The sequence below is a fragment of the Rhineura floridana genome, chromosome 11 (genome assembly GCF_030035675.1).
Source record: "Rhineura floridana isolate rRhiFlo1 chromosome 11, rRhiFlo1.hap2, whole genome shotgun sequence".
NCBI classification, from domain to species: domain Eukaryota; kingdom Metazoa; phylum Chordata; class Lepidosauria; order Squamata; family Rhineuridae; genus Rhineura; species Rhineura floridana.
This window is the reverse complement of record NC_084490.1, coordinates 35,530,814-35,556,965: the sequence shown is the minus strand read 5'-3', so window position 1 is coordinate 35,556,965 and position 26,152 is coordinate 35,530,814. Positions and strand designations below refer to the sequence as shown.

At 39.8% G+C, this 26,152-nt stretch overlaps 2 protein-coding genes across 2 annotated transcripts; both read right to left on the bottom strand.

The window, feature by feature from the left end:
- Positions 1-6,880: 6,880 nt before the first annotated feature.
- LOC133367924 (olfactory receptor 13G1-like) lies at positions 6,881-9,686 on the bottom strand. The gene is made up of 2 exons (XM_061592011.1): positions 8,802-9,686; positions 6,881-7,015 (listed from the first exon to the last, which is right to left on the bottom strand). Exons 1-2 carry the CDS (start codon positions 9,684-9,686, stop codon positions 6,881-6,883), a joined length of 1,020 nt encoding a protein of 339 aa, XP_061447995.1.
- A 10,679-nt stretch (positions 9,687-20,365) lies between these two features.
- On the bottom strand, positions 20,366-25,919 carry LOC133367923 (olfactory receptor 13G1-like). Its single transcript, XM_061592010.1, has 2 exons — positions 25,242-25,919; positions 20,366-20,488 (listed from the first exon to the last, which is right to left on the bottom strand). The coding sequence occupies exons 1-2, from the start codon at positions 25,917-25,919 to the stop codon at positions 20,366-20,368; spliced, it is 801 nt and encodes a 266-aa protein (XP_061447994.1).
- Positions 25,920-26,152: the final 233 nt, after the last annotated feature.

Sequence of the window (26,152 nt, the reverse complement as noted above, 5' to 3'; positions counted from 1 at the left end):
CCTCTCTCATAATACTAGAACTCGTGGACATTCAAAGAAGCTGAATGTTGGAAGATTCAGGACAGACAAAAGGAAGTACTTCTTTACTCAGGGCATAGTTAAACTATGGAATTTGCTCCCACAAGATGCAGTAATGGCCACCAGCTTGGATGGCTTTAAAAGAAGATTAGACAAATTCATGGAGGACAGGGCTATCAATGGCTACTAGCCATGATGGCTGTGCTCTGCCAGCCTAGTCAGAGGCAGCATGCTTCTGAAAACCAGTTGCCGGAAGCCTCAGAAGGGGAGAGTGTTCTTGCACTCGGGTCCTGCTTGCGGGCTTCCCCCAGGCACCTGGTTGGCCACTGTGAGAACAGGATGCTGGACTAGATGGGCCACTGGCCTGATCCAGCAGACTCTTCTTATGTTCTTATGTTCTTAATATTGTCACAGTAAGTTGCAATTGCTTCACTCTCTGGAGGGTCTTCTGGAGGACAAAACAGAACAGTTGAGGAGGATGCAATTCAGCTGACAATGGTGAAAAAAGGAATATATTTTCTCTGTTGCCATCGCTGCCATTTCATTTGCCTGCAGAAGTGCTGAGTCAATTTTCCCCCAGTTGTGTTCAAGTCATCTCCTTACTTTTCATTTAACTATGAAGGAATGAGGGAAGATGGCTGCCTGAGGGGGATGGCTGCTGCTATCTCACTTTTATCCTTTAACTTTATCAGCAAACTAATAAAGCTTCTGGGTATCTAAACAACAGCTTCCAAACGACTTCAAACAACCTCCAAACAGTTCCCCAAACTCTATACTAGAGATTTTACCACACTAATGACTTCAAAGACTCTAGCTTTGATACTCAAAATTCCTTGAGACTGCTAATCTTTTGATGAACTCCGGGGAGAGAGAGAGAGAGGTAGGAAGCCTTTTATTTGTAATCCTGGCTGCCTTCCCCAGTTGTGTAATACACTCTAAACAAAGGAAATTGAAACTAAAAATTAGACTCTAGGAAACTGGGGTGCTAAAAGATACGGAGTTAAGAGGAGGAGTTATTGTGTTTTTCCTCCTCACGAGTAGCTGTGGCAACTGTGAATTTAATACCCAGAAACAACCCTTAAAGGAACAGATACAGCAATATGGTTTGCACCAGAAAGGGATATAGAGATCAAGGAATCTCCCTTGAAAGGGGGTTGTCCCCACCTTCTAATAAAGTAAAGCAATTGAAAATTACCCATTACTTCCCATCAAATTTGGAGAAGGGAAAAAAATGAACGGAAGGAGATAAAGAGGAAAGGAGCGTAAAAGGAGCTGATGTCAGTTCCGAGCACCCAAAAGAGGCAACTCTGGATTGGTTGTTTTACACAAGGGGAACCCTTTACTTCAGAGAGGAAGAGGATCTCCCCCAAAATAACCTTGCTGTTGAACTAGAGCTAGTGGAAAATCAGAATAACCAACAGACATCTAAAATGAGAAATAAAATGACAGATAATTCTGTATTCATGGTTAATGCGACTAAAGAGATGCAGGGTGGCCCACATACATATATCCACTCAGGTGTCAAGGCTTCTGAACCTCTCTCAGACAAGGCTATCAGTTTTGATAGCCAACAGCTTCTTGAAATATTTTCAATAGACTCCTGACTTTGTGTAATCTCGAGAGAGATTATTTGTATTAAAAAAATTCTAACTGAATCAAACAAACTGCTGACAACAGCAGCCGAGGAATTTAAGAAAATAAGTGCTTTTTGTGAGACCAAATCAAGTCCAAGTAATCAACCTATAGACATTGCACAAATTCCAAACGCTAGGAGTGGTATCTGCAGACCTAAAAAGAACACTAATGAGAAAAAGAGTAAAAACATTAAGAACTTCAAGCCTAAGAAGGCCAAGAAAATGAATTATAATAACCTTTTCTAAAATATTAACATCTATATTGAAAACCAGGGAAAACTTAGGTAATATTTATTTATTTATTTTATTTGTTTCATTTATAAACCGCCCATAGCAAGTAGCTCTCTGGGCGGTGTTCAAAAAGGTTAAAATACAGAAGTATCACAATAAAATCAGATTACAAACGATAAACACAAGCAACAAACAAAATAATATATTAAACAAAGTATAAAAGTTTAAGAAATTATAAACATTAAACATTAAAATGCCTGGGAGCATAGCTCTTCTTAGTTCTTCTAATCAGGAAATTAACCCAAAGAAACGGATAAGTAAACAACAGGGCATCCTACCAATGAATTTACCAATGGATGCTTACCCTACATAGCGAATGAATGAATGAATAGCTTTATTATGGTCACAAGACCAGCCAATACCCTACATAGCCTTTTTCCACAGAGATTCAAGAGCCCCAAGAACAGGAAATACAATCAATTCAAGTGAACAACCGGACCCAGCAATTAAAAAAGGAACAGTTTTGGAACCTGAAACTCATGCCACATAAGGTACTGCTACTAAACTGCCCTAGTGTAATGTTTCTTAGTACGCAAGTGGCCCGGAAATGCTACATTATTAATCTCCTGCAATCGATTATACCAGGACTTGTAAAGAGTGTGGACCTGTATAATGTGGAATACCTATATAGTAGCAGCACAAAAGCTAAGATGCTCTTGACTTTTAGAAATTCATATAAAGCTAAGATTTTTCGCGCAAATGGACAGGCCTTACATGGGATGGGAATTGAGATGCAAAGATATTTCATGAAGACAGCTGAACCTCAACTCTTGCTGTGGTTAACACGGATTCTGTGTCCGGTCCAGCTATCTAAACTCCCTACTACAAATAAAAATAAGACGAAAATCCTAAATAAAGATACACCGACAGCACATATGGAAATGAAGAACGTGCCTCCCGTTTGTGCTGCCTCCATACCGCTAAAGAATAATACAGAGACTGGCGTGGTCACTTCCAACACTCCTTTTTTATCTTATACCACAAATCTGACAGACAAACGAAAGATAAAAACCATAAATAAAGATCTAATACCGACACCACAAATGGAAATAAAGAAGGCACCTTCTGCCTGTGAAATGCCCATATCGCCACAGAGTAATGCTGCCCTTAACATTTCTCCTCTACTCTATACTTCATCTCCGTTAGATCAGAGCGCTAAAGTAAATAACAACAAAGAATCTTTTAGCTTCTATATAGAAGAAGAGGAGAATCTCATTACTACATACAGTGCGTTATCAGAGACTGCACAACGGGATATTATTCGTCGACTGCAGAAACTGGTTGTATTTTTACAGGCCAGGAGGATACAAGTGGATCTGACTACCCTTAGCGATAGGATGAAAAAGAGGAGTAGTGGTGGTCAATAATCAAAATGAAAAAGAAAAAGAAAAAAAAGAAAAAAATGAAAAAGAAAAAAGAAAAAGAAAAAACTTCCAAATAAAAAACACAAAGAAAGGAAAAACAAGAAAGGAAGGTAAAGAAAGCGCTGTAAGCAACTAGAAAGAAAAGTCCCCTGACGAAGGCTCATATGCAGTAAAGCCGAAACGCGTTGGGCATTTTTAAGAAGATAAAATAAATCATTTTTACACCATTTGGTCATTTTGGGTTTTGAACCCCCCTTTTTTTCTTTTACCCTTAGCGATAGACCACAATATGACCCGAAGGACTCTGGACGTATACAAGCAGATCGGGCACAGCAGACTAACTTAGCTATATTAAAGGCAATTCCTTCTTGCCAGCACCCCTCTACTGAGGCTTTACGAGTAAACAACATAAGGTCATATGATCCTCCTCAGAAGACTATTCTAAATACATGTTCTGTTCCATCGTGGACAGATGTCAGATATCTGGATAAGGAAGAAGGTTCTCCTCCCAAATGACAAATTCTGGCGAGACCTCATTTCCCCATGGCGATAATCTCTAATGTCAGTAGACCGGCAATCACCTGCGAGGCAATAATTCATTCACCAGCTGTTAACAGCCCATTACACAATCCCGTGGTATTCAACCAATTAATTAAGAGGAGTATTGCTCGTCCACACCAAAGTGTATTCCGACAAAATAAGAGCCCCCGCAAACACAGACTTTCAATTATATTGTGGAATATTGCAGGATGGAGGAGTAAGTTACAAGATCGGATGTTCTTGGATTATATAAGTAAACAGGACCTTATATTGATGCAAGAAACCTGGACCACAGAGCCTGTGGAGCTGAGGGATTTTTCCTCATACTTGTTGAAGGTTTCGCCAAGCACCACTGGTGGAAGACCTAAAGGTGGCCTCACAGTGCTGGTTTCGACTGCACTAAATGTTACAATGAACTCTTTAAATTATCTTCCCGAAATTGCAATGTCACTACTGCTAGTACTAAATCAAGTTCGACTTATTCTTGTAAATGTTTACATTCCACCTCAACGGCAAAAGCACAAGGTGATAAGTAATATACATAAGCTTGAGCTCTTTATTCATAAACAGATACAAGAGTGACCGGACGCGATATTGATACTAGCAGGGGATTTTCTGGTGGAGAAATATACATCAAAGAAGGGAAGATTGCTTTACGTGGCCTTCATCAATTACAAAAGTGCTTTTGAGTCTATACCTAGAAACAAATTGTGGGAAAGATTTGAGTTAACTAATAGGGATAGGCGCTTGCTAGTATTGATACGATCATTGCACAAAAACACCAGAATACAAGTCAGATGTGATAATAAAGGTCGTCTGACCAAACCAATTCCTTCATATACGGGAGTTAAACAGGGATGTTTGTTAGCTCCCTCTCTATTTAATATGTATGTTAACTCCCTGGTTGGATCCTTGGTGCGAATCGTATCCCAACCTCATTCTCTGGCTAACAGATTGATTTCTATATTACTCTATGCCGATGATGCGGTACTACTATCGTTAACGCATAGTGGATTACAGAGCATTGTGCCAAGGACCACTTAATTATTAATTATGACAAAACCAAAGTTCTGGTGTTTTCCAAAAGCAAGACAACATACAATTGGCAACTGAATGGATGGAAAATTGAACAGGTTCCATCTTTTAGATACCTGGGGGTGATTTTTCAAGTCTCAGGCTCCCTGCGTTTCCATGTAAAGAATACTATGTTGGCCGCGAGTAGGACCATTAAAGCACTTCTATCCTTTTTCTATAAGAAGGGTGGCCAACATATTCCTTCCTCCATCCAAGTGTTTGAGGCGAAGGTCATTGCATAATTGTTGCATGCCGCACAGATCCTGACCTTCCTAAAGGCAGCCCCATTTGAAACTATACAGACCAAATTCTTGAGGGCTGTCCTTGGGATTCCCCCATGTGTCCCAAATGCGATGGTTAGAATGGAAGTAGGCTTCCCTTCAATTGAAGTACGTATTTGGAAACTCAATTTAAAGCTATGGCTAAAATTGCAATTCTTACCTGTTGGTCTGGCGCCTCTAGTTCTACACGACACCTATATCTCGACCTGGCATAAGTCAATAATCAAGAAAGTGTCCTTGCTCAGCTTTTTGACGGTTAATATCTCTAAACTAGGAGTTGACAATGCATGGTCAAGCCTGCCCCAACGTATAATGGACACAGAACTGCAAGCACACATCGCAGTGACAACCACTATATCTGATGCTATTTCTTGTGTTGGGGGTTTTACCCCTGCACAATATTTCACCACCTTGCCTACTGCCAGGCACAGGAAAGCTTTCACCATGGCAAGATTCGATGTGATGCCGTCAGTCTTACGTGAGGGTAGGTTCCAAGGGATTCCACGTTCAGAAAGGTCGTGCCCATGCAGAAATGGAGAGATGGAGACAATATCTCATGTTCTATTATATTGCCCTTTCTACCAAGATATCTGAACAGAATGCATCAATCGTATCATCCAACTGATACCTGGCCATGATGCATTAGATTATACAAGATACTTACTGCGAGATCACCATCCACAGGTTTCATATGCTGTAGCTAAATTTTGTTCCTCTGCTATCATAATATGCAGAATGCAGCCTAGTTAAACCCAACACAAAAATTGGCTGATGGTTTTATTTTGTATATGTATGGTTTTAAATTTTATGATGCTTTGTATTGGTCTTTGGCTGCAATAAATATTATTATTGTTATTATTTGTGAAGGGTGCTGAGAGTTGCCAGGAGATGCCCTATTCCCCTCACAGATCTACAATCACCAGAAGAGGGGCTGACTGTTAAACCACTCTGGCCACTGGAGCTCTGTCAGGGGAATAGGAGTCTCCTAACAACTCTCAGCACCCTTCACAAATGACACTTCCCAGGATTCTTTGGGGGAAGCCATGATTACTAAAGTCAATTGCTTGCCATCAGTGTGATGGGGGGAGAACAAGACTGATCCTCTTCTAGACACACTCCCATTCTGAACAATGCCAGCTATGAAAGGCTTCCTTATATAATACGGCTGTGAAAGTGGGAAAGAGATATTTGAGATATTATTAGGAAGTCATTATCACATTCCAGTTTTTTATTCACTGCTTAGCACTGATACGTGTCCTCCACTCTCCACTCAGTGTAGAAAAATAAGGCAACATCAGTGCTACTTGATTTAGTTTGCTGTGAATGACAGACCACTAGACACTTATTGTGTCTTTGCATTACTTGCTTTCTTTACAAAGGTAGAACCAGAGCATGAAATGAGGTTTTGAGGCAGTCCTACAAAGCAACAACAACATATTTATTATGGTCAACCAGCTATTAAAGGAAATACACACTGTATAAATACATAGCCACAGAATCAAAACACCAAAGGTGAGAATTTAAGAGCTAACGAATGTAAGAGATTCACTCAAGGAAATTAGTCAGGAAAATGGAGGGAAAAAAGCAGAAGAATACAATAGAACACTGGTGAGTGCTCATTATCGGGCCTACTCAGTGGCCATGAGGGTGGCAAAGAAGGTATACTTCGCTGCCTCCACTACAGCTTCATTATGCAGTCCAGCAGAGCTTTTCTGGGATGTACGAGGTCTGACACTGGCTCACAGGAACTGGTGGAAACAATAGCACTTGATGTGACTTGTTTGCAAAGCATTCTGAGGGTAAATTCTCTGGTGTCTGCCAGGCCATTATCTCCACAGCTGTAGTGGATGAGTCTCAAGAGGTATCCAGAACACTGTTTTGCCGTGTTATGTTGGATATGTTTCAGTTAGTAGAGCTCAAGGATGTGAATAAGGTGCTTGGTTTGGTCTGGGCAACCACTTGGGATCTTGCCACTTGCCCCTCATGACTGATAAAAACTAGCCGGCAGTGTGTTGGGCCCGGGAGGTGATTAATGCCTTCTTGCGAGAAGAGGTGGTCCTTGCCTATTTAAGGAGGTGGTGATTGGACCACTGAACATTCATACATTCAACTTTCAGATATAAGGCATAATTAATCCTCTCAGTGGAGTAAAAAGAATCTAAAAAGTGCTTAAGATTGTCTGGATCACACCACCACTCATGGTTCTAGATCTAAAGTCTCATAGGTTCTCAAAGCAAATTAAATAGCAACAAATGTCAAGGTAGAAAGCTGGCAAGCACCCCAAAACAAAACACTATGCTCTAAAAATAAATTTATTGTAATTGTGAGATGATGCAACCATAATCAACAACACCACAAAGTTGCCACCCTCAGCTCCTTTGGCAGGAATACTTATCTGTGAGGGAACAAATAAATGAACGCATTTTAATTTATGAATAATGATATTAAATTTGTGAATTATCAAACCAATAACCATGAGGTGTGCTGTGAGGAAGCCAAAGCATTTATTTTTATTTTTCACTTTTAGTGATTCATTGTCAAATCATCTAAGCAGTTTAAAATATTTTGGTGAATGGCTTCCAAAACTGTTTTTGCATTGTAGCATTATATTGTATGTGTAAGATGAAGGCCTGCAACTTACATATTTGAAAGACTTGGAGCATAATCCTAACCTGCCAGTGATGATGGATAGAGGGAGGTCATGACTGGTTCATCACTTCACTGACCGGCACCAGAGAGGAGCCTAGGCAAGCAGACAGCTGCCACTGAAAATTCCTGCACTAGCAGAGGAAGGCAGAAAGCCTTGAAACTGGGTATTTTTTATTGCAGGGATAAAGTGCCTGGGAACTGGCTGGGAACTGAAGCTCGAGAGACCCTCCAAGAATCCTGAGGTTTGGACACTTTAGCCAGACTAGCATGGAGCTGGCGCAGCAGGATGGGATGGTCAGCACCTTATGTCTTAGCCAGTGTGAGCCTGCAGGGCTTGTAATGCACCTGTGGATCCACTGATCCACTTTCCCCCAAAGGAACCCAAATCACACTGTTGGTATATTTCTAAGTTAGTCTAAGAATTACAAAAATCCAAGAAGTAGCATAGCCTCTTTCAAGCTGGCATCAGTGTATGAGAGTTTGAAAAGTGGGAACGATTGCAGATGAAATGATCAATGATGTTAAACTTGCAAAAGAACAGTTGCAGCATAAGTCTAGTCTGAACTGCACAACTGACCATTCTGATGTCCTACACTCCAACAGCAAACCTAACACAGAGATTACTTATGAAGAACTCCTTTGTCTGTTGAGTCACAGAGTTTTCATTTCAAAACACCAGTCAGCAATGAAGAAGATTTTAGGATCCAATTGGATGTATTTTCACTAAAAAGCTATTACACATACTGATAAGAAAACTCTGCTTTTATGTTCCACAATTGATTCCCAAACATATGGAACATATTTTGTTGACCATGAACAATCCATCATTTTACTTCTACCAACTTTTCCCCTGTTCAGCTACTCCCCCTAACACCAGTAGCAGCAGTGGTGTTACAGAAAATCTTTGCAGATCAGACTTGAGGTCTCCGGAGCAGCCTGCCTCTTCCAATAATTGCCTTGAGTGCCTCTTTTACTTCTTTGTTTCTCAGAGAATATATGAGTGGATTAACAACTGGAGTTACTACCGAATAAAGGAGAGAAACAAATTTGTCTTTCTCTGGAGAGTAATCTGAGCTGGGCCTGATATATGAGTAAATGGATGAAGAGAAGTAAAAACTGACTACAATGAGATGAGAGGAACATGTGGAGAAAGCTTTCTTCTTCCCTTCAGTGGAACGGATTCTGAAGATAGCTCTCAGGATAAAGAAGTAAGATGTTAGGGTCAGCCCACAGCTACAAATCCCAAAGATCACATCTGCCACAAAAGCCATCATCTCATTCAGGCTGGTGTCGGAGCATGAGAGCTTTAAAAGTGGGGGAAGATCACAGTAGAAATGATTGATGATGTTAGAACTGCAGAAGGATAGCTTCAGCATAAGTCCAGCATGAACAGCAGAATCGATCATCGCAGAAACCCAAACTCCACTGGCTATGAGAAAACACACTTCCTTCCTCATGATGACTGTGTACTGCAAAGGATGGCAGATAGCAGCATAACGGTCAAAAGCCATAACAGAGAGGAGAAAAAGCTCTGTTCCCAAACACCATATGAACAAAAACACCTGGGTAAAGCAGCCATAAAAAGAGATGGTCTTTCTGTGGGTCCAAAGGTTCTGGAGCAATTTTGGAATTGTAACTGAGATGGACAACACATTCACTAAGGACAAATTGATGAGCAGGAAGTACATGGGAGTGTGGAGTTTCCTGCAAGTACATATGATAAAGATGAGGAGGAAGTTACTAGCTAAAGCAGCAGCATAGATGAATGCAAATACCCCAAAGAGAAGTGTCTGTAATTCTGTAGAGGTAGTTAGACCGAGTAGTGTAAACTCCATAGTAACAGAGTGGTTCTTTATTTCAGTATCTCTGATGCCAGTGTCCTATACACATAAATTGTATTGTAAGTTAAATAAATTATCATAATTTATACATAGTTCATACCTTTCTCTTTTACTCTCTTTCTTTCCTTCTCACCCTTTCTCTGTTTCTATGCAAAATGGAAAAAATCAGCATCTATTTGACCTCCCCAGTCATTTCCACGATTATGGGAAACCAGTCTGAAATCTCAGAAAATGTGTACACTCAGATACAATTCCATGCACAGTTACTTAGAAATAAGTCCCATTGACATCAAATTCCCAAGAAAGTCAGGCCAATCCCCCCGCCAAGAAAAGACACATTGTGGTTTCTGTTTAAGAAGGACCCAGGACCTGTCAAAAGAGCACCAGGATCAATCTTTTCTTACAATTGCCATTGCTTGATGAGCATAAGTATCACAAATTGTTTCAGTGAATGATCTACTGGTTAACCTGGTTTATATCATCTGTAGGTAATTGTGAGCATTTGTTGAGAAATACTGATTTTTTCCATTTTAGAAAGTCTCTGTGTTCATAGTGCTTCTCTATGAGCTGATTAATTCACTATATCTGACTGAAAATATAATGCTATATGTGTGATTCAAAACAAACCAACAAAACAGCATGTGTATAGGCAGCTATATCAATCTACTCAGAGAAAGCTGATCAGGTGAAGGATCCTCTGAATGTGTATATGGATGTAAATTGTAAAAGGACTAATTTATTGTGCACAATCATTTGTTCTCAGTAGTTTGCTATGGAGAAAACTCCATTGAACATGGTGAGACTTGTTTCAGTATTTTAGGTGATACCTTACATCATTTCTCTGTTGTTATATGCCTCCAAGTTGACTACGACTTATGGCGACCCTGTGAATCAGCGACCTCCAAGAGCACATTTCTCTGTAAACAGGCTAATTTCACTATGCTTTCTGGTTAAACCAGTTTCTAAACATTTTATTAATGAAATAGATTATCACAGCAACAGCAACATCCTCACATCAAATGCAGAGGGACTGAAAAGAAATCATAGTTTAATTTAAGAGAAAAGAAACACAATGAAGTTATGTTACTATATCATCTAATTATAATTAATATAGGCCAATTCTTTTTTTAAATAAAATTTCTTCTACAACTTCTATCAACTTATTTCTAGATCCTAATATTGACTTTTCTGATTTCAATACTGTTTAAACTTATTCTTCTGTTCCAAAGAAGCTTTTTTTTGGGTAACATGTTACTTCTCAAGCAGGAAATAAAGTTAAGTAAAAATAATGGTAATAGTAATATTTTATTTATATATTTATTTATTAGATTGATATCCTGCCCTTCCTCCCAGTAGGAGCCCTAATATTGCCCCCAGTAGGATCAACAATATTAATGATATTTATTAATGATAATGATAATAAAGTAGCATAACAAAACATGTTCTCTCTATACCCTTTTTCTTCCACATATTACAGTCATTGTATATTCCAGCTTGCGGAAAACTATTTTTTTTAAAAAAAGACATTAATGGACAGATTGCAGGGCTAGTAATGCTTAAATATTGGCCCATACTTGCAATATCACATCCCTAATTGCATTATTTCTAATTTCCATATTCATTCATTTAATGCAAGGACAGGGAAACTATGGCCCTCCAGGTCTTGTCCCTTCAACTCCAGCTAGAATGGTGAATGGCAAGGGTGCAACAACATCTGATCTTGGGATCTTTATTTGCTCTAAATCTGAATGGGCACTTTGATTCCACTGGTTGAATGCAGTCAACAAGCTGCTGGATAATAATGGTTAATATTAATCACTACCAAGACACAATGTTTGTTTTTGTTTTGTTTTTCTGTGTAGTTCTGAACATGATTCTAGGAATTTTTGAATCCAAAATAAAGTGATTAATAGTGTGAAGAGTTTAGATGGAATAGTTAACAAATTTTTAAAGTTTTCTTAAAATCCCTCAAGAGTACAATCCAGTCCTACACCCCCTTTTGGCAGGGATGTCCAGTGTGGCGGAGACACCACCATTTCTGCAGCCTGGCAATTGTTGACATCTATGGTAGAACTGGGGGCAGAAATGTCAGGCCTTGATTGGGGTTGATGCCATTACACACTGGCTCTGAGACTACCTCAGGATACAGCAGATCTCTGTACAGTAAAGCCTTGCTTTGCATTATTAGCCCAATATTAAGTTTTGTGAGTGTTTGTAGCAGCATTTTGATAGATACCCTGGAAAATGCCCAACTTACCAGGAGATGCTTCAGCAATAGTCTAGTCATTTCAACCATTACAGCTGCAGCTGCAATGATAAATTATATATTACAAGCTGGTAGCAAACAGTTGGTCTCACTGCAATCAATGTGAAACATTGTCATCCCTAATTTGTCCTATTGATTTCCATGGGAAGTAAATGCAACTGTCTTAAAGGCTGCATCCAGCCCAAGCACTTGGCATCTTTCAAATGTGTCTACCAAAACATTGAGACTATTTTAATAAAACAGATCAAACAGGCTCTATTCTCTCCTTCTCCCCCATACACACACAACATTTATTAAACAGTTCTGACTGGATCAGGGATAATGCTATCACAACACTAGAAAAGAGACTCTCCATAGATAGATAGATAGATAGATAGATAGATAGATAGATAGATAGATAGATAGATAGATAGATAGATAGATAGATAGATAGATAGATAGATAGATAGATAGATAGATAGATAGATAGATAGATAGATAGATAGATAGATAGATAGATGGACAGATGGATAGATAGACCGACAGACAGACAGACAGACAGATAGACAGACAATTCTCTGTTCACTGTCTTAGAAACTAAATTACACACAGTCAAAGTAGAAAGATGAATGCTATGTGTGCCCATCTACCATCAATGCCTCTTCTGACTACCAACACTTTATGGCTTGGAACCTAAACAGGTTAATGTAAGGAACTTCATGGAAGATAACTGTATTGGTCTGACCTCTACAGAGTCCTGCATTCCATGAGAGTCAGTGGATCCTCCTGAACGCTATGAGAGAGGGGATGCTAGCAGAGCGGAGAATCTTTCAAAGTCGAACTTGGATTTCTTTTTCCTTAGCTGCCCTGACCACGTAGAGAGCCTTTTTGGTTGCGGGATGAGTAGAAAGAAAGCTGTCTTAGGATCCTAGCCTATCTGTTCATCGAATTGTATGTTGATCATGAGGGTCAGCCAAGGCCTGTGGATTTTTACTGATATTAAAACTGAGACATACCATTTTATGTTCCATAACTGCATTAGGAATGGTCAGCAGATAATATGCAGGCCATCCGAGACTCCAACCCAATATTACGCGTATCTATCCCAGTGCTGAAGACCTCTACCAAATGTTAATGAAAATATGGTGAGAATGTTGCCCACCCTCTTAATATACTGTAGCTATTAAAAGCATACTGTAGCTATAAAAAACAAATAACATATCATTCTTTAACAAAAATGCAGAAGCCAGACAGAGATGATATAATAGACAGATCTTACTTGTAATGATCCTAAACAATAGATGTAAAGAAAGAAAATAAAAAAACAACAACAGAAAACTTAGGCAGAATAAGATAAAAGATAATGAAAAATAAAAAGAATAGCTAAGGGAAATTTCATTTATATAGTGTAGGTGAGTGTCATATATTGGCTAGGGAAATTTTATAGGTGTAAATAGGTTCATGCTGCATCTTGTATGCTAGTGATTTTTGAAAAGATGCCACCTTTCAATAAAAGTGTTAGGTGCGGCTTACCCATTGTTATTTCTTCTAAAACAGGTTATTTTAGGGTTTTTTTTTAAAAAAAAATACTTCCCAAAATCTATTATATCATTGAAATATGTCTAGCGATTTTGATTTCCAATTAGCATTAATGACAAGCCTATGAAAAGTTCCAATGTCAATTTGTATTTAATCGTTTTGGAAACAGAGTTTGGAACTTCATGTTTTCTTCACCACCATCCCAGTTTAAAATAAGGTATCATTCAGATTCAGTGTTTCAATTCAATTTTAGCTCATTAACTCAGGGCTAGGTGCTTTGTCTTGCAGGTGTAAGAACCTTGAGGGAGCTGGGTCAGATAAGATGAAATTAAAAACTTACCTCCATTCCTCTCTGCTGCTGTTTATTTTTTCTTGGCTGTTTTCTTTCTTCGTATAGAATTGAATTATTTTCTGTTTCATCATCTGGAAATCTCCAGAGCCAATTGCCTGTCATCAATCTGAAAAATGCTGATAACTATTTCCTATCCTGTTTTAGATATTTATACTTTTGTAATAAAGCCATGGCATATTTGGAATCTTCTATTTAATAAAATAATGGGACTGTTGGGAGAAAGACCTTTGAGGAATCCCAAGGAATGTGGTAAGTATTCATTCTACTTCCTATTTCAACATTGGGTGCATTTTCAAATATCTTTCCATTTTCAGAGGAACATCTCTTCATATGTATGCACTGCTGTATTAGACAGATGCTTACCTTCCTTGCTGAAGTCTAAGCAACATAAAAAGTGCTTAACATCGGCTGGATCAAGACTAGGGTTTCCAGGTCAGAAGCATGCCAAACGCTGAGATTTTATGGGTGTGCCCCAATGACATCATTAAGCATCAACCACAGTTGCTTGGAGCATACCACTCAAAAAAAAAAACTCTGATTGAAAATTAAGAAGGGTTGACTAGGGATCCTCTGCAAATACATAAATATCAAAGCAGGGTTGGCAGCCCCTGCCTGGAATGCCCTGCCCTGCATTTTGAAATGGCTGCTCCAAACTTCTTTATAGATTTGTCTCTTCACTGCAGAGAGAGGTTTGAGAAATGAGAAAGAGTTGTGGCCGAGTGTTGAAATAAACACATAGACACCAAGGCTAGGTTGAACTAAGGGCCACTATATTAAGCTTTAAACTTAACCCTTAAAAGAACCTGTACAGGTAAAACATAGGTGAGGGAGCTAGGTTATAAGTGATGTATTATACAGCCATGAGAGTGTCTGTATACTATAGCCAGTGTGGATTTTTCACATTCTGCAATGTTACATTGAAAATACCCCCATGCCATTCTGATGCTTCCGATAAGCTCATATAAAAAAAACACCTTACAAAACTTACAGTCCTGAACTCAGAAATACTTGCTTAACAACACTCTCAATTTTCATGGCGATACACAAAACAGTCAGAGAGAATAGAGAGTTCAAAGTCTAAAAAGACAGAAAAAAACCCCAGAGCCCTTTTGGATTTTTTTCTCGGAGAGTTCTCATAATCTGTTGAAATTCATTAAAAATCAGCCATGTTCACAGAGTACCTGTAATCCTTATACTGACCTTGCCCCATACTCTGACCTTCATCTTCTGCAGTTTAAAAGTTTAATAAATGCCTGGCTGATGTTTAATTAATTTAAGAAAATTTAGCTGGCACCCAATGATAATGCTGGGCATGCTCAGTAAAAACCAACTGTCAGAGTTCTAACAGCCAGACTCAAAGCTGCTGGGCCTGCCTAATCAGGGGGTCACACCCACACCAGTCACGAGTCATGGCTTCCCTCAGACAATCCTGGGAAGTGTAGTTTCTGAAGGGTGCTGAAGCGAGAGATATTTCCATCAAACTTTAAAAAGCAGGGAAATTGGGAAGCTATAGTGAATGCACCAGGGGAGCAGGAGACCTGAATTCCTCTCTGAGATATTGTACTGCACTACAAATTTGTCAGAATGAAAACACAATTTGGGTTGGTCTTTCATAGTCCAATCCACTTCCTGCAAGAATTTGGTAACATGTGCCTCTGAGCATATGGTGAGTGGTGGCCATTCTGCTTACCCCTACCCCCTACCCACCCAAGGGAGAGTAGAGGGCCCTTTGCACATCACCAACCCTCAGGCCGTACAACCCCAGGTGGATGTGGTAAGTTTGCCCCAAAGTCAGCCCATATCCTGGTACCACAGTGTGAAGTAGGCAAAAAATATGCCCACCAACATGGGTGAGCAGGGCAAAAATTCCAACTTGGCCCAGAAACAACCTGCTGAACACACCAAAGTAAGGGGAGGAGGGACAGGTGTCACTATCCAAAGAGGGAGGCTTCTGGGGGGCATGAGCTTAAATCAGGTCAGTCGTCCTGTCTTTCCCACGCCCGCTGGCCCAGGCTACCTCAACTGCCCTATTCAGTGGTGGCTGGGATTTCAATCCAGGGCTGCAAATATGCCCCATTGTCCTAGGCCTTATCAGGACCATGGAGAGGGAATTCTCTGAAATTTCAGATTCTCTGAACTTTCCTGCCTATCCTCAGGGCTGCTATAAATTCATTTTGACAGCAAACCCAATTCCAGTGAGTAATAATTGACAGAGAGAAAATATGGCTTCGTATGATTTCACAAAGAAGAGTAACAGCAATTGAAGCCACACTACCCATGTGTGTGAAATCTCTTTTACCACTATTGGGCAAGAAGAAACCATCATGCAACCAACAAGGTGCATCATCAGTGGGTTTTAGGGGGTTGGGCTGACTGCATGGAACTACTGTTGTTGCTTCTATCGATGTAAGGGAGTGAGGTCAGAGGTAAATGAAATGCAAATAGAAAAAGGAAAACCAAAGACAGTGATGATTTCCTAAATGCAATAGCATACTAACCACAACAAGATTCCTATGATTAAGGCAGAAAATCCAGCATCCCACAACCAGGCAATATTCCTGAACCAAACCTAAAACTAAAAACACTGGCAGCCAGGCAGCCAAGGTCACAGAAATCCCTATGCAGCACAACCTAACTTAGGGTCTGCAGTTAGTGCAGAATGCTGTGGCACAACCGATTACATGAGCAAGAACCTATCAGCACCTAATACCTCTGTTCTGAAATATGAACTGGTTGCCAATTTGCTACCACGTAAAGTTCACGGTGCGCTTTCCATGTTACAGGTTCCACATAGTACTTGTTCTGCTCTTGTAAGAAATCAATAGTGTGGCAGCACCTATACTTTGGAACTTTCTGCCAATTGATAATAGACAGGCACCTTCATTGTACCCTTTTTGACACCTGCTAAAAACATGTTTTGTTTTGGCAAGACAACCTAGACATGTAGAAGCTATTATGCTTTTTATCTACTTTTAACTCATGGTTGGTTTCATTATTTGAATGTTTTTAAATATCTGTTTTAACTCTTTTTGCCAATAATTCTATTGTTTTAATTTCTTCTGTAAACTGCTTTGAGATTTTTTAAATAACACAGTATATAAATGTTGTAAGTAAAATACATAAATAAATGTCAAAGTCCCTGTGTCTCTTGGGTCTTTTTCCTCTTTTAGGAACAAAGAAAGTTGCCTTATACAGACACAGGCCATTTGGTATCATCTAGCTCAGTGCTGATGATATGGACTAGCATTGCCTCTCCAGTATTCCAGGCCATGGTCTTTTCCAGAGATTGGAATTTGGACCTTTGCATACAACACATATGCCCTTCCATTGAGCTACAGCCCTTTCACTGTTTAAATCTTTTAAAAATCCTTCTTTTCAATTCACTAATGAATGCACAGCATACCTAGGGCAGATCCACGCAATGCATTTAAAGCACATTCAATACACATTTGAAGCACATGAATCCCATCACAGAATCATGGGAACTTTCATTTGTTAAGGGTGGTAGGAACTATAACTGTGAGACTACCTCAGGATACAGCAGATCCCTGGCCAGTACAGCCTTGCTTTGGATTACATTTGGTGAGTGTTTGTAGCAGCATTTCAATCTGTACTCTGGAAAATGCACAAACTTACCAGGAGATGCTCCAGCAACAATTTAGTCATTTCAACCATTACAGCTGCAGTAATTTGTATATTATAAGCTGGTAGCAAAGGGTGGTCTCCCTGCAATCATTGTGAAAAATAGTCATCCCTTATTTGTCCCATTGATTTGAATGGGAAGTAAATGCAACTATCTTAAGTTTGCATCCAGCCCAAGGAATTGGTGTCTTTAAATGTTGGTATAGTGTCTATCACAACATTGAGACTATTTTAGTAAAACAGATCAAAGAGGCTCTGCTCTCTCCCCCTCCCCCATACATACACAACATTTATTAAGCAATCCCGACTGGATCAGGGATAATGCTATCACAGCACTAAAAAGAGACACTCAGATAGATAGATAGACAGATAGATAGATAGATAGATAGATAGATAGATAGATAGATAGATAGATAGATAGATAGATAGATAGATAGATAGATAGATAGATAGATAGATAGATAGATAGATAGATAGATAGATAATTCTCTGGTCACTGTCTTAGAAACTAAATAACACACAATCATAGTAGAAAGATGAATGCTATGTGTGCCCATCTACCATCAATACCTCTTCTGAGTACCAACACGTTATGGCTTGGATCCTAAACAAGTTAATTTAATTTTTATTTATTGAATTACATTTTTAGACCACCCTATAGCATTGAGCTCTCATTGGTCACCCGAGAGCTGTATGGCAAGCTACTTGCTTATAGTCAGTTCCCGCACCTAGGTTTCCCTCTGCAAGTCACTTTGAATTTGGTTTTGTTTGCTGTAATCTAATAAAGTGGCCCTTGTTCAACCCAAGCTGATGTCTCTGTGTTTTATTTCGCCCCTCAACTGCAAAGCATTTTACGATCCATAACTGGATTAGGAATGGTCAGCACATAATATGCAAGACATCCAAACATAACTATGATAAAAAACAGATAATATATCATTCTTCAACAAAAATGCGTAAGCTGGTATCCACATTTTCACAGAGATATTGCAACTGACATATATCACTTGCAATGACCCTAAAGACAAACAATAAATTTAAACAAAGAAAATGGGGGGGGGAATCTAACAGAAAAAAGTAAGATCAATAAGGAAAGAGATAAAGATAATTTTAAAAAGCTAAGTGAGGTTTCATTTATACCATCTGAGTGAGTTTCATATATTTGCTGGGGAAATTGTATAGGTGAAAATAGTTGTCATGAAACAAATGGTGCTGCAATATTGAAACTATCTTGTATGTTAGTGATTTATGAAAAGATGCCATCTTTCCATTAACTTGTTAGGTGCTGCTTACCCATTATTATTTCTTCTATAACAGGTAATTTTAGCGGGCTTTTTAAGTTACTTCCCAAAATCTATTATATCACTGAAATATCTCTAGCAATTTTGATTTCTAATTGGCATCAGTGACAAGCCTATAAAAAGTTCCAATGTCAATTTGTATTTATCCTTTTTGGAGACAGAGTTTAGAACTTTATGTTTTCAACACCACCACCCCAATTTAAAATAAAGTATAATTCAAATTCAGTATTTCAATTCTATTGTAGTTCATTAACACAAGGCTAGGTGCCTTGTCTTGCAGGTGTAAGAATCTTGCTGGAGCTGTGTCAGATAAGATGAAATTAACAATTTACCTTCATTCCTCTCTGCTGCTGTTTATTTTTTTCTTAGCTGTTTTCTTTCTTTGTATAGCCTGGAATTATTTTCTGTTTCAGCATCTGGAAACCTCCAAAGCCAATTGCCGATCATCAGTCTGAACAATGCTGACAACTAGTTCCTATCCTGTTGTAGATATTTATACTTGCTTAATAAAGCCATGGCATTTTTAAAATCTTTCTGTTTAATAAAATAATGGGACTATTGGGAGAAAGACCTTTGAGACATCCCCAGGAAGGTGATAAGCATTCATTCTACTGCTTATTTCAACGTTGGGTGCATTTTCAAATACCCAACTTCTGTTTCCATATTAAGAGGACCATCTGTTAATGTGTAAGAAATATTTATGCTGTTCAACACACACACACACACACACACACACACACACACACACACACACACTTCTTCTTCCTACTACTACTGCTACCCACACTTCACAAGCAGGCCTCAGGGCAGAGTTACAATAATTTACAATTCAGTATAAAGAACAACTCAAATAGATTACAGTCTCAAAACACAACTCAGGTGTCAAACGCCAAGGTAAAGAGATGAGTCTTCAGCATTTGCCAATACTGTCAATTGAATGTGCAAGATGCATGTCTGTGGGAAGGGAATTTCACAACCTAGGGGCTGCCACAGAGAATGCCTGCTTCTGCCCTCCCAAATGTCTGTGAGAGGGAGAACCATAAAGATGGTCATCTTTTTTGACCTTAACCACAGAGAGGGTCTGTAGGGAAGGAGGCGTCTCTCAGTGGCTTCTAAGTGGTTTACAAAATATAGAAAACCAATTGAAAAAAAGAAAAATTAGGGTAAAACAAGGATAGGGAAACTTGTACAGCTTGAAGGCTGAATGCCCTCATAGACAAAGTTCCAAGGGCCATATTCAAGTGATGGCCAGAAGCAGAGTGGGAGTGACCAGAGGGAAACATGGGTGGAGCAATAGAAGTGACTCTTACCTTTTTCTACACTTGGCTATGTTGCAGCCACACAAAAGTTTCCATACTCATACAGTACATACACATCGGTCCATCCTTCATCCAGGTAATCAAGATGCATTTTCACTATTCAAGGGCACATTCTAGCCAAATAAATACACTCAGGGAGTGTATGGAGAAACACTACTGAGCATCAGGGTAGGGCAAAGGAAGCCAACATGGTGCCCTATAAATTATGGCTCTGCTGTTTTATCCCAGCACATCTGGATATGTGTCATTTTCTTCTCCAGCTCCAACACCCTCAATCATTTGAAGATCAGCTCCATCAAACTGCTCTGCTTTTTTCTCCTTTGTGATCTCTTAGGCTTGGAACTAACTCCAAGAACATCTTCAAATTCTTCTTCAAACACACCTTTCTGCAAATCCCTCTAGAATATTAAAAAAACCCAAAAACAATCCAGTGCTCTACTCTGTTCCTAACTACCTCAAGCTGAAATACACTCTTTGTCTGCCTGATCGTACCTACACTTTTCTCACCTTCCTACAGTCTCTTTCTTGTGTAATTTTATTGGACTATAAACCCTTTAAGATACAGACCTGTCCTATAGTTTCTCTCTCTCTTTTTTAAAAAGCTCTGTGTACATCAATGATTTATTTAGTACAATAGTAAAGAAATCATCAATATCTCCCAGGATTATATGTTTTCAATGGAATTGAAACACTAATGTTCTGAGATGTCCCACTGATGAAATCTGTCACTGGCTGATGTCATCAGAAAGATTAATATGTTGCCCAGTGGCAGGCAAAGCAGCAAGTGGGTTGATCAGAAATTTGAAGGAATGGTGGCGGGAGAAGGCATGGCAATAATATCCAGGAGATTTTATAGCACTAATTATGAAAGATTCTTGAATGTGTTAAACTGTATGGTTTTCTCTTCAAAACGTCTGCCAGTGATGAAGAGGAAGGGTACATGTTCTATTTTATGCATTCTGAATGTTATCTCTTATATGTGATTGAGTTCATAGCTTGCACTCTTAAACAATGTCAGAAGATTGAATAGAGTGTGAGCTATGAACTCAATCACGTATGAGATAACATTTATAAAAAGTGCCATTTTTCCTTCTGTGTTTCTCAATCCATGCTACTATTTTTCTTTCACTGTTTCTCAGTCCCTGCTCCCATTTTTCTGTGTGTGTCCCATCAAGAAAGCCTCATTTTTTTAATTTTTTGAGGCAAAGGATTATGGGGGAAGACATCTTGTCTGAGATGGAGCCTCTGAGAGGCATGAGTTTGCAGTTTTCACAATCTTGGTAATTAGGCTGCAAGCAAGCACACCTGATCAGTGGAGACTTGTATTCAAGGCCACAGGCCTGGGAAGGTTGGAAAGTTCATGACCGTTAGGCATGAAAACTTCAGAAATATTTCATAATCAAAAAGCCCCCTGATTGGATAATTAATTCCTGGCTGTTGCTAGGCATTTTCGCATAAGTATAGGATGTAGACCTCAGGTCTTTGTTCCCCTCTGTTCCCTATGGTTGCTGATGCCACGTTGGTGGGGTTCCATCTTCCATCCATTATCCTGGCTATACATCTCTGGGGAGATGTGGAACCATGAAGCTGTTTTGTGGCTTACCTCTTTATAAGTATAGACTAGGATTGCCAGTTTTGTAATTTTGTTTTGTGACTTAATTCTCCGTGTTTTAATTAGCGCTCAGGGGTGTGGGTCTTAAGGAACCATTTTGCTGCTGTAATTGTGCACTTATTTATTTTTTATTTACCAGTGTATATTCATTGCAGGAGGAGCTTGGCTCTGAATCCAGTACCTAGGCCAAATAACCATGGACTACAGTATATTCGGATATATTGCCTAAGGCTACAAGACCAAGGAGTGTAGTTTGGCTGTTAGAATCCTTGGCGCGTGTATTCTGGCACTTTGCGTTTTCCCTTGGCCCAGAGCGGGAGACCAGATTAAGGGTTGGTGGCAGTCTACATACCTTGCAGGGTTGTTGTTCATTTACTCAGCCCTGGTAAGGAAGGCATGAGCTGTGCCTTGCCAGGATCAAGTGCCCTGAGTTTGGGAATTTGAGTCCTGGGACTGAACCAGGGAGTGGTTCATGACATGCCCCCAAACCCCTTTTTCACTCTTCATAGTCATGCTGGGACAAATATTTCTTTTGGGGCAGCAAAGTATGTTGTGAACTTGCAACTTGGTTATACATATGCATGATGGGAAAAGTAGTTCAAGAGCTAAAGCTCTGGATCAGGAATAACATATGAAAATACAGTTGGAGAAGATGTGTAGGAGAGACTGGCCACCACGGCTACTAGGATACATCCTTCCCAAGGAGAATGTGAAGCATTAAAAAAAGAATGCCTCCAAATGAAACAAAACAAAAGTAATCTCAAAGCCACACACTCTTTGCTGTTCCACACAGTGTACCTTTTATACTTCTATGAACCGAATTCTTCAAAGCTACACAGGAAGTGGATTGAACTGCGAAAGACCAACCCAAATTGTGTTCTCATTTTGTAGTGCAATATCTCAGAGAGGAGGTCAGGTCTCCTGCTGCCCTGGTTCATTTGCTATAGCTGCCCAATTCCCCTGCTTTTTAAAGTTCGATAGAAATACCAGTTCATTATAGGCATGTACTTAAACCACAAGGGGTTTTTGCCTATTAGGGCTTATCTACACAGCAGTTCAGTGTGTGTTTGATGCTACTTGCATCCCCTTTTAATTTGCATGGTTCACATGACATTACTGGAAAACAGAAGCTATCATGCAGTTTTCCCCCTGTAAATCCATAATAACCCAATCCGTTGATAATACAAAAAGTTTAGAATATGGCTCCACTCTGCACCACACGTCGTTGAAAATGGTTGCTTCAATGGTTTTTAGTGGGCAGGTGAATCATCACTTTCAGCTATTCCCCCTTCTCTGCACACTAACTCTTCCATGAATTCCATGTTGTTTCCAGTGTTTTATCTAGCAACTTTGGACTGCTATGTTCTCCATCCTTCACAGTTTGCTGAAGCCCTCCTTTCTTTCATCCCCAAAAATCTAAAATGAATTTTAAAAAAATAAATCTCCTCAAAAATATTGATATCAATTTTTAAAGAATATTTCAATATTGGTATTGATATTTTATGGAAAATATTGATATTGATGTTTAAATGTTTATATCAATGTTATGTTGACTTGTTTTTCCAGTGGGAAAAAATTAACTCAGAAGAAGCAAGGGGCATCAGAGAAAGGGGGTAGACGACCCCACTTTTCAACTGCCAAAGGTCGGGAAGCCGGGGGGCAGGAGGGAGTGGAAATATTGCTCAGGTCAAAAATATTTGCACATGCCCAGTATATGAGCAACAGGAGGGAGTAAAAATGTAAAATCAGAGGGCAGGACCACAAGGAAACAGCAACACAAATCCTTCCCAGAAGAACACCTACTTGTGTGAATGAACAATGGATCTGAAGCTACCATTGAACATGAGGTGTGGACCTTGCAAGCTATAAGGACAGTAAAAGCTGTGTATTAGCTACATAGAAATGCTCCCATTTGGATAAGCCGTTAGTGAATTTCTCTGCTTTTTAATCTGGAAGGTAAGAAAAATGGGATCATGTGCAAGTGTTCTGCAACTGGATCGATCATTTGCATGCTTATAGAGTTCAATGAGATTTACTCTTCTGCAATCATGCTTAGCATAGGTGAAACTGAGCATGGGAGGATGAGACGAGGGAAGCAGGGACAGTTGGAGTGGGCAGGTGAGGAGGAAGAAGGAAGAGGAAATGTGAGGAAGAGGGGAGGAGCAGAGGACAGGAAAGGAAAAGGAGTGGAGTGGGAGGAGAGGGTAGTGGAATGAGAGAGAATAAGAGAAGGGGAACGAGATGAAAGAGGGGGAGGGGAAAGGCAGGACTGATCATTTGCATGCTTATTAAGTTCAATATGATTTACATCCACGTAATCATGCTTAGGATAGGTAAAACTGACCAGGGAAGGGGGGAGGGAAGAAGAGAGGGAAGCAGGAAGCAAGGGGAGAGGGCAGAGGAATGAAAAGGGAGGAACTGATGGGGCAGCAGGGAAAAAGGATGGGGAGGAGCAGGAGGGAGGGGATAGGTGAAAGGAAGGGTAGGTTTGATCATTTGCATGCTTATTGAGTTCAGTGGGATTTACCCATGTGCAATTATACTAAGGATAGGTAAAACTGACCATGAGGGAGTTGCAAAAGTGAGGGAGGGGAGAGAAGAGGGAAGGAGAGGGAGGGGAGGGGAGGGGAGGGGCAAGGAAAATGGGAGGGGAGGGGCAAGAGGGAGGGTATAGGAGGGAGGGGGAGGAGGGAAATACAGATTTGATCATTTGCATACTTTTTGAGTTCAAAGGGATTTTCTCCGGTGCAATCATGCTTAGGATAGGTGAAACTGACTTGGGGCAGGGACAGGGAGGGGGAAGGGAGAGAGAAGGATAGGAAGGGTAGGGATAGGGAAGAAGGAGGATAGAGAGAGGGGAAGAGATTAGATGGGTTGGCAGTTGGCAGAAGGAAAGCCTATTTCCCTTCCAAAAGGAAAACATTATGAATAACATCATTGTTTTTCAGAGTCTTCCCCACCTTTTTATTCTACAGCAGACAAGTGTAGTCACTGGCCACATCCACACCAGACCTTTATTTCACTTTAGACAGTCATGGCTTCCCCCAAAAAATGCTGGGAAGTGTATGTCAAAGGTGCTGCGAGTTGCTAGGAGATGCCTTATTCCCCTCACAGAGCTACAATTTCCAGCAGTGGTGCTGATTGTTAAACCACTCTGGCAGCTGGGTCTATTGAGTCATTCAGTTTTCACTTCAAAATACCAGCCAGTAATGAAGAGGAATATATGAGGATCCACTTGGATGTATTTTCAGTGAAAAGGTATTATGCATACAGATCTAAGAAAGTCTGGATTTTATGTTCCACAATTGATTCCCAATCATATGGAACATATTTTCGTGCACATGAACAATCCAACAGTCTACTTCTGCCAACTTTTCCCCTGTTCAACTCCTCCCCCTAACAACAGTGGCAGCAGTGTTGTCATAGAAAGTCTTTGCAGTTCAGACTTGAGGTCTCCGGAGCAGCTTGCCTCTTCCAATAATTGTCTTGAGTGCCTCTTTTACTTCTTTGTTTCTCAGAGAATATATGAGTGGATTAACAACTGGGGTTACCACTGAATAAAGGAGAGAAACAAATTTGTCTTTCTCTAGAGAGTAGTTTGAGCTGGGCCTTATATATGTGTAAATGACGGAAGAGAAGTAAAAACTGATTATAATGAGATGGGAGGAACATGTGGAGAAAGCTTTCTTCTTCCCTTCAGTAGAACGGATCCTGAAGATAGCTCTCAGGATAAAGAAGTAAGATGTTAGGGTCAACCCACAGCTACAAATCCCAAAGATCACATCTGCCACAAAAGCCATCATCTCATTCAAAGTGGTGTCAGAGCATGAAAGCTGTAAAAGTGGTGGTACATCACAGAAGAAATGGTTGACTATGTTAGAGTTACAGAAGGAAAGCTTCAGCATAAGTCCAGCATGAACAGCACCATCGATTATCCCAGTAACCCACACTCCACTGGCTATGCCAACACACACTTCCTTCCTCATGATGAATGTGTACTGCAAAGGATGGCAAATAGCAGCATAACGGTCAAAAGCCATAAATGAGAGGAGAAAAAGTTCTGTTCCCAAACACCATATGAAGAGATACACCTGTGTAATGCAGCCATAAAAAGAGATGGTGTTTCTGTGGGTCCAAAGAGTCTGGAGCAATTTTGGAGTTGTGACAGAGATGGAAAACACATTCACTAAGGACAAATTGGTGAGGAGGAAGTACATGGGAGTGTGAAGTTTCCTGCAAGTACATATGGTAAAGACGAGGAGGAAGTTAGCAGCTAAAGCAGTAGCATAGATGAGTGTGAATATCACAAAGAGAAGTGTCTACTTTTGCAGAGCTAGTGAGACCAGCCAGTGTAAACTCCATCGTAGCAGACTGGTTCTTTATTTCAATATATCTGATGCCAATGTCCTAAACAGATAAATTATATTGTAAGTTAATTAATTATCATAAT

Excerpts from the sequence above, each read along its gene's own strand:
- LOC133367924 (XM_061592011.1), bottom strand. The coding sequence starts at position 9,686 with ATGGAGTTTACACTACTCGGTCTAACTACCTCTACAGAATTACAGACA. Across the intron at positions 7,016-8,801 it reads AAGAGGCACTCAAGGCAATT|ACCAGAGAATTTACCCTCAG; the intron begins ATTGGAAGAGGC and ends GGCCTGGCAGAC.
- LOC133367923 (XM_061592010.1), bottom strand. The coding sequence starts at position 25,919 with ATGTACTTCCTCCTCACCAATTTGTCCTTAGTGAATGTGTTTTCCATC. Across the intron at positions 20,489-25,241 it reads ATTCAGTGGTAACCCCAGTT|AGGGATTTGCAGAAAGGTGT; the intron begins GTTAATCCACTC and ends TTAATATTCTAG.